This window comes from Dromiciops gliroides, chromosome 1 (genome assembly GCF_019393635.1).
Source record: "Dromiciops gliroides isolate mDroGli1 chromosome 1, mDroGli1.pri, whole genome shotgun sequence".
Classification (NCBI taxonomy): domain Eukaryota; kingdom Metazoa; phylum Chordata; class Mammalia; order Microbiotheria; family Microbiotheriidae; genus Dromiciops; species Dromiciops gliroides.
In genome coordinates this window covers 436,829,993-436,838,774 of record NC_057861.1, presented here as the reverse complement: position 1 = coordinate 436,838,774, position 8,782 = coordinate 436,829,993, and the positions used below count along the sequence as shown (strand labels likewise).

At 42.8% G+C, this 8,782-nt stretch overlaps 1 protein-coding gene across 2 annotated transcripts in view; it reads left to right on the top strand.

Moving 5' to 3' along the window:
* Nucleotides 1-2,384: 2,384 nt before the first annotated feature.
* The window catches only part of FCHO2 (FCH and mu domain containing endocytic adaptor 2), a 151,939-nt gene continuing 145,541 nt past the window's right edge, over nt 2,385-8,782 (top strand). For both annotated transcript variants that reach the window (XM_043973083.1, XM_043973075.1), the window contains exon 1: nt 2,385-2,510. In XM_043973083.1, the coding sequence (XP_043829018.1) occupies nt 2,478-2,510 (33 nt within the window). In that variant the 5' untranslated portion in view covers nt 2,385-2,477. The remainder of the gene's footprint in view (nt 2,511-8,782) is intronic.

The following is an 8,782-nucleotide window of genomic DNA, read 5'->3' as shown; positions in this document are numbered from 1 at the left end:
CCTTGGGAGCAGGGAATTCATTTTATTTTTTTTTGCCTTTCTTGGCATCCCTAGTGTTCAGCACAGTTTCTAGCACACAATAGGCACTTAATTAATGCTTGATGACTTGACTTGCTGGTTTTCTACTGTGCCTTACAGTTAAAGGAGTATCAATAGATTAGGGAAGCAATGTTGGACAGAAATTGTCACGTAGTAAAAATTACTCTGTGTCCTAAATTGTATGGCTCAGCCTTACCCTCATCCATGACATGACCAATTTCCTTCCTAAAGGTCATGGCATTTCATCTCTGGAGCAATGTCATTCCCCTTCCCACCTTCCACCCCCATTCTGGGTACCAGCCTCCCCTTAGGAGCTTTACACATCCCTGCTCCTGGACCAGGATGCCACTCACAGAGGTACAATGCCTTCTCAGAAAAGGTGGTCTCCCAATGCACTCAATTTTCCTCAGACTAAATCTATTACTAGGTATCTAGTTCACGTTGCAGGCATATAGCTACTCTCCTCCCCCATGGTAATGCTCTTCAAGGGATCTCTTATAAGTTGGGGTGATATACCTACTTAAAAAAAAAAACATAATCTTACTCATTTTTTGTTTTTATGTTGTCCAGATTTTCCCCTGTATCTCTCTCCTTACAGAGTGCTCTTTTATTTATTTATTTATTCTTAAAATTTTCTTATTTTTTTGCAGAGCAATGAGGGTTAAGTGACTTGCCCAGGGTCACACAGCTAGTAAGTGTCAAGTGGCTGAGGCAGAATTTGAACTCAGGTCCTCCTGAACGCCGGGCCAGTGCTTTACCCACTGTGCCATCTAGCTGCCCCTTCCCCCAATTTAGTTCTAATATTTTTCTAAGCCCAGGCTTCTTTGTAATTGTTCAAATAAACGTGAAGCACGTGCATGTGTGTGTATGTTATACATATGTGTGTGCATATATACAGGTAATTTTTTTTGGAGGGGGAAGAGGCACGAGTTGGCATCAGTTTCTTATTATAGCTCTTCATATACAAGTGGTGCTGCTTCAATGTCCTGACCAATCTACTAGTGTTTGTTAACCATTTGTCTTACATACCGATGACCCAATATTCTTTTTTGAAATTTGGTGACTTTAATTATTTAAACAGTAGCACGACATTATTTGGACCCTGGTTGCTTTTCCAACTAATCTATAGAATGAATGGAATAACCTCTTCTCAGCGCTGAGAATTTAAGGCCAAGGGGAACTGCAGGGTGGTCCATTTGACTTCCTTATTTTAGCCAGGCTGTTAGATTATGGTGTGCCTGGAGGCCATCTCTAAGTTTGACTGTACCTGGAATTAGGTGTGGCCTTTTCAGTCTGTTAATATTTTACTATTTAGAAATGTTTTCAGAAGCATGTAGGCAATTAGGACACTTGTTAAAAAAAAAAAGGCGGGTGGAGGGGTGGGGAGCTTTTCCTCCAAAGATTAAAAAGTAGAATTCCACAACCCTACATTAGAGGCTGCGTGAACAACACTAGGGACGGGAAGTGGCCTTTAACCGTGACTCAAGCTCGGGAACTGTGAATTTTGAACACTGACTGGGTTTCCACTTCCTTTTCCTGCTGGAAATGTTGGGGTAGATGGGGAATTTGGGGACCCCGTCCTAAAGCGGTGCACATAGAAATTCATTTTGCCTTTGGAACACAAGGGGGGGGGCGGATTTCTTTACCCTCTTGGGCCAAGGCACATTCAAACTTGCTGTTTTCTCCACGGCTTCGCAAGCTGCCCGGGGTGGGGAGATCAAGCCGGCAACCTGGGCCGGGACTGAGTTGAGAGGACCACGGTTCCGGGGGCCGGGCCACGCTGAGCCCCGGCGTTGGCCCGAGCCGGCCGCGGTGGTCTGTTCCGCTCCCGCCGCTTCCTCTTCGTTAGGGCGGAGCCGGGGAAGCAGGAAGGCCACTGAGGGAGGGGGGCGGGGGTGGAGCGCAGGGTGGACTATGGCGCGAGGCCGGGCCGAGAGGCACCTCCACCCCCCCCCCCTTACCCCCGTGCGCAGGGAGCTAGAAACTCCTTCCCCCTCACGCCCTCTACCTCTCTCCCTTCCTCACTTAGATCCCTAGAGCGAAGGCCGTGGGCGAGCGCGTTCCCCAAGGAAGGGAAGGGGGGAACGCGGGAGGAGGACACAACCAAGACTATCACGCGCGCCAGGAGAAAGAGGCGAGAGCGGCCGCTAGCAGTCGGAGAACTGGACTGCGCGGGGGGAGGGGTGGCGCGTGCGCGGAGCCGAGTAGGCGGGGTGAGCTGCCTTGCAGAGGCCGCGATGGCCGCTAGGTGGCGCATGCGCCTTGAAGGCGTCCGGGCAGGCCTCGGGAACAGAGGCGGCGGCAGCGGCGGCGGCTGAAAAGGAGGAGGGTGGGGGGTGCCGCTGGGGGCCGGGCCCGTGTTTACACAGCGGAGGCGAGCGGGGGTGGCCGGGAAGGGACACTGAAGCCCGAGTGGCGGCGGCGGCAGCAGCGGCACGATGGTTATGGCGCATTTCGTCGAGAGTTTCTGGGTAGGAGAAGGAGCTGGCGGCGTCCGGGGAGGGAAGGAGGGGAGAGGAGCCGGTCGGTCGGGTTCGGCGTCGACGTTTCGAGGCGGGAGCCGCGGCGATGGGAAGCGCCCGGAGCCCGGGCTCGGCGGGGAGCGGGAGCCCGGCTCGGGCAACGCCGGCGGAGGGAGGAAGGAACCTCGGGCTCTCCAGTCCTTTCCGGCCCGGGAGGGCCGGCGGCTGTCACCCGGCAAGGCTGCGCCCCGGGCTGGGGGGGACAAAGCGCCGGAGGGCGGGCGGGGGGTGGGGGGTGGGGAGGCGCCCCCCCTCCCAGGCACAGACTGACCCCTAGGGAGCAGCACCGAGGGCGCGTGCCCATCACCCACCGCCCCCCACCCAAGGAGAGAAGGAGATTCCCCCCCCCCCGACCACCTCCAGGCCAGCCCCCTGCTTACACCTCCCCCCATCCCTGCCCACTACGCTCTCTTCTCAGCTCGGTCCACTATGTTGACCACTACGTTGCCCTCTGGGCCTATTCACCCCCCCCCCCCAAGCTTCTAAAAACTTGGAACGTTAATATCTCAGCTTCAGTGCAACGAGACCCCCCCCCCTTTTCTTCACCCAGATCTCATTTTGTCTTCTTCATTCCTGTCGTGCCCCTCCTCCGAGCCCTTAGTATTAGACAGAGAGATTGTTCTTTGAAAAAAAAAATCACTTCTCTGTCTCCAGTTTCTGAGTCCCTGTGTGTGTTTTCCTGCAGTTATTGTTTGCAGGATTGGGAAGTACAGTTCAGCCATATACAGGAAAGCAGCATGTTTACCAAAGTAACTGAGATGGATCTCACTTTTTACATCCCTCTGCCAGCTATGGATAGAAATTCCATTTTCATTAAAACTTTGAAGTACTGCAAATATTGAATAAACTATACATAGCAGAAAAGGTAGTGCTGTGGTTCGGTTGCTAAGCTCAAAATCTTCATTCTTTAGTGTTTCTTTAACTTGGACTGTACCTTTCAGAATGCGATTAGTTTCTAGAACTTTGAACAACTGTTGCTGTTCTTAAATTTTTCTTCCCCCCAAAGTATTGTAAAACCTAGCTGTTAGGTTGTGAAAAGGCAATTTATAAGCTATTATTCTCTTCCCAAAAGACCAAATCTTAGGTGAAAATTTAAGTTGTTATAAACATATTATCTAGGTATTCTTGAAATTTTCTGAATTTTTCAAAGAAAAGTGCTAACTTTTAGCAGTCATTGATTATGGTAATGGAGGAACAAGAATATTTTGGATAGTTCGAATCCACAGAATTCCCAAGTTTCATTTTATAAAAAAGCTTCGGACTTCTTTTCCACCCATGGTTTTTTCTAATAGACCCCAAAGTGGTTCTGATAGCAAAATGAAATTGATTAATTTTTACTTCCTTCCCAGGTGTCTGCACAGACATCACTGAAAATATTATTGCCTGTGATCTAATGGATAGAAGTCTAAGCCCTGTCCACTCAACAATACCCAAGTCCAAGTCCCACATTTAATACATAGTGGTTGTGTGATCTTGGACTCTCAGTGTCCCAGTAAACTCTATAAGCCTATAACTTTCTGAGCAGTTGCTGATTTGCATTGGTAGAATCTTTCATTGGGAATTCTTTATATCATTGAAATCAGAGGTCTTCCATTCCACACATTCCCTTCCCCCAAGAAAGAATTAAAACTCTATAGGATTGAAGTTTGAGAGTTGGCATAGCTGGGCCAAACCCCTCATTTGAATGTGGAAGTTTAGGCCTAGTGAGATAAAATAATTGGACCAAGGTCATTCAGGAGATAGTAGGGATTTGAACTCGGGTTCTCTGACTTTAATTTCAGCATATTTTCCACTGTTAACAAGTTACCTCCCATTTAACCATTTAAATCTTACATAGTGTATTAGTATAGAATCTTGTTCATGCTTGAAAGGATAATTTTGAAATGAAATAAATTTGTTGAGGTGAGAATGCAACAAAACTTTAGGCCTAAACAATACTATTAGTTTTGTTTCCTTTTTAACATGTATATGAATTGGATATGTCTTTTTACTGTAGCATTTTTGGACATTTGTAAGAGGAAACACATCATTCTTGGTTTTAAAGAAGTCTTTTTCTTTTAAAGTATCATTCTTGACCAAAATGATATAGTAAAATGATTAATACCTTCATTTAGCATTCTATTCTGAAGTGAACATGTATTTCAAAACTTCCTTTAGAACAGGTGTTTTATTGCTGATAAGTAAGTTTTTGCTACATAGTATGGTAACATTGATATTCAAACTGAAACTGTTTTTCCTTTCAACCAAATTAGTCAGCTAAAATCACTTTGAAAGCAAGAATCTTTGTCTTCCATGTAGGAAAACATTTGTTAAAAAAAACAGTAAACAGTAGAGTAGGGTATTTTTAAAAGAGATTTTTATTTGTATTAAAAAAATTTTTTTGAGGATGTCTGCTTGTAGAAGTCTAAGGTGAATGTATATTGCGTGAACTGCTTTCTTTGGTTATAGTTTCTGCACATGTATATTTGGAATAGGGTGAGGTAGTAAGTAGAAAGTACACTAGACTTGGAGTCAGAAAACCTGGGTTGGGGGGTCTCTGCTGTAACTCTCATTAGCTATATGTATGACCTTGGTAAGTCATTTAAATTCTTAAGATTTTTTTTTAACCTTGTCTATGAAATGGGAATAATACTTATGCTACCTAATTCATGGGGTGGTTCTAAGGAAAACTCTGTAAATTGGAAAGTGCTTAAATGAATGTGCCTATCCCTATTTAAATTTATGCTATACTTGAGGTTATCTATAAGCAGTATTACAAGCTACCCCATATTGAATTCTATTATTATGTCTGTACAGATAATTCTCAAAGCTGTCTATCTAGCCTTGGCTTCTTTCCTGACATCCAGTCTTCCTTTCCCACCTGTCTATTGGGCATCATGAACTGGATGTTCTATAGGCATCTTAAACTTAACATGCCCCAAACTGAACTCATTATCCCCTCAAACCTGCCCTTCTCCCTAACTTCCCTATTACATTTGGATGGCATCACTATCCTCCCAGTCACCCAAACTGGGAAATTAGGTGATACTGACCTTCTTACTGACTTGAACAAGACACTTCATCCCTCCTGACTTTGTGTGTTTTCACTGGCTGTCCTCCAGGTCTGGAATTCTCTCTCTCCTCATCTCCACCTCCTAGCTTGCCTAACTTCCTTTATGTCTCAGCTAAAATCCCACCTTCTGCAAAGAAGTCTTTCTGGTCCTTAATGCTAGTGCCCTTTCTCTGATATCTCTAATTTATTCTGCCTGACTCTTGTCTACACATAGTCATTTCTTCCCTTTTTTACCCTGAAGTTTTCTCTTTCCTATTTATTCATTACCTATAGAGAGGTTCAAATTGCTATTGTTTGTTTTTTTTAGTGACTCCAACTACATGCAGGTAATTCTTTTTAGAAGATATAATTGTTTTATACACACATATATAAATCAGAAAATTTTGTAGTATCATAGGACAGATGGGGCATTTTAAGACCATCAAGAAATTCTTGAATTACTAATAGTAATAGAAAGCAGGGAATCACAGAATTTCAGATGTGGGACCTCAGAGGCCATACAGTCCACTTCATATATCTTCAGGAAACTCCTACAATATCTAGCCTTTGTTTGGAAACCTCTAATGAGGAGAAACCTATTTCCCAAGGCAACACATTATACTTTTGGGTAGCTCTAACTGTCCTGCAAGATTTTCCTCATATCAGAATCTAATTCTGCTTCTAACACTTATCCATTTCTCTTAAATTCGACAGAACTTCTGGAGACAAGCAAAACAAGTAAAATCCCTTGTCTACATGACAATCCTTCACATACTTGAAGGCACAGCTATCATGTGTGTCCTCCCCACTCACTCCCCTTCTCTTTTTCCAGCTACATGTACATCTCTAGGACCACACTACTTTATGGTGCTCAGAACCAAATGAGATCACTAGGGCAGAATGTAGCAGGACTCTTAACACTCCTTGTTTTGGGTGCTTCTCTTAATTCATTCAGTATAAAATTGCATTAGCTTTTTTGACTGCTGGGTTATATTGTTGATTGACATTAAGCTTGCAGAACACTAAAACCTTTAGAAATATTATTATTATTATTATTATTATTTGAGGGGGAGCAGGGCAATGAAGGTTAGGTGAGTTGCCCAGGGGCACCCAGCTAGTAAATGCCAAGTGTATGAGTTCATATTTGAACTCAGGTCCTTGTGAATCCAGGGCTTTATCCACTGTGCCACCTGGCTGCCCCCTAGAATTATTTTTGTGTGATTTTTTTTTTTTTTTGGTGAGGCAATTGGGGTTAAGTGACTTGCCCAGGGTCACACAGCTATGAAGTGTCAAGTGTCTGAGGTCAGATTTGAACTCGGGTCCTCCTGAACAATCCAGGGCTGGTGCTCTATCCACTGCGCCACTTAGCTGCCCTATTTTTGTGTGATTTTAATGAAGTGGCAAATATATTTACTTAAGTAGGTAAAGACAAAGGGAACTAGGTATACTTTATATGATATTGTGAACATAATTTATCATTGATATAGTTGGATGTCTGCTGAAAATGTCCTTTGTGAATTAAAAGAAGCAGCCTAATTAAGTCAGAATTTATTAAGAATCCTAATGTATGCAGAATAATAAATACTATGAGGATATACAAAGTCAAGGATATAGCATCTATATGAAAAAATCTGTTATACAAAAAGAAAATCTGTTGGAGGAGGGAGGGAATTTTTAGAATTTTAAAGCTAGTCAAAATTTATTTAATGCCTACTCTATGTTAGACACTGAGCTAAGTGCTGGGAATACAAAGTTAAAAGACACCCCCTGTGACTGAGGTGCTCACAATCCAATGGAGGAAGGTAGAAGGAAGGTTTAAAAGCATTTTTATATATAGTAACTACTATGTGCTGACACTTTATAAATATTCTCATTTGGTTCTAAAATAACCGTGCAAGGTAGGTGATGTTATTATCCCCATTTTACAGTTGAGGAAACTGAGGCAGACAGGTTAAATGACTTGCCCAGGGTAGTATAGTTAGCATCTGGGCTGAATTTGAACTTAGGTTCTGATCCCTGGCCCAGCACTCTATCCACTGTGCCACCTAGCTGCCTTCGTGGGGAAAGCAATATGCAAACAACTATGTACAAACAAGCTATTAACATAAATTAGATATCATCACTCTCTAGAGGAAAGGCTCTAGAATTAAGAGAGATCGGGAAAGGATTCCTGTAGGAGGTAGAATGTTAGTTGGGACTTAAAGGAAGCCAGGGTAATTGAGGGGCAGAAAAGAGGAGGGAGAACATTCCAGGCATGTAAAAATTCCTGGAGTTTGGAGATGGAGCTAACAGGGATCAGAGGGAGTATCTGGTTTATTTCCCACTTTTATAGGGAGCTGAGGCCTTGTGGGGTCAGGAGCTAAACATTTTTATAACCAGTTTCAATATTTAACTGGTTTGTAACTGGTTTTTACTTGTTCTGTTTTGGGAAATGTTGCTGATGTATTCAGAGCTAATTGAGATTAATCTGGAATTTATTCAAGAAAGTAATTCTTGAACAGTATTTTGAAGGAGGGGAAAAATAATTTGGAACGATAGCAGAAAATTACTCATGGAGGAGGATGTGCATAAAAGTCATGGAAGGGAAGGCATGTATGTTTACTTAGCTTGAAAGGTTAGTGAGGAAGATAAGGCAAGGTGAGTGCTAATTGTTGAATATCTTTGAAGATCAGATTAAGAGTTTTAAGTTTATTGAAGGTCGTGAAAAGGCTGTGGAAGTCTTTGAGAAGAGGGGAAAGGCAGTTATAGGAACAAAATGACAATTGAGGAACTATAGCTCTATCAGTTTTGTGTACAGGATAGATTGAAAGGAGGAAGCTGTAGTTGACAAGTACTTATTAAATATATATTATCTATCATGTCTTGATTAATCAGGAATGTTTCATGTAGTTTACCTATTTAAGGGAGATGCATAAGGCTGTGGAAGAGACAGTAGGTAGGCTTAAAGAGAGGAGACATTTACTTGGAGAGTAGAAGAGGTTGACTTAAATAGGACATAAAATATATGATATTTAGCTAGTGGTTTATTTCTTAAATGATATACAATATTAGGTAGTATGTACACATTGTGGAGGAGAAATGATGTGTTCTACACCCTTTTTTATTTGGTAAGTTTTGTTTTTTTCAGAGTGTACACACAACAAACCACCAACAATCTTTTTTTCTATGAGAAGCACCACTGTTAACTATA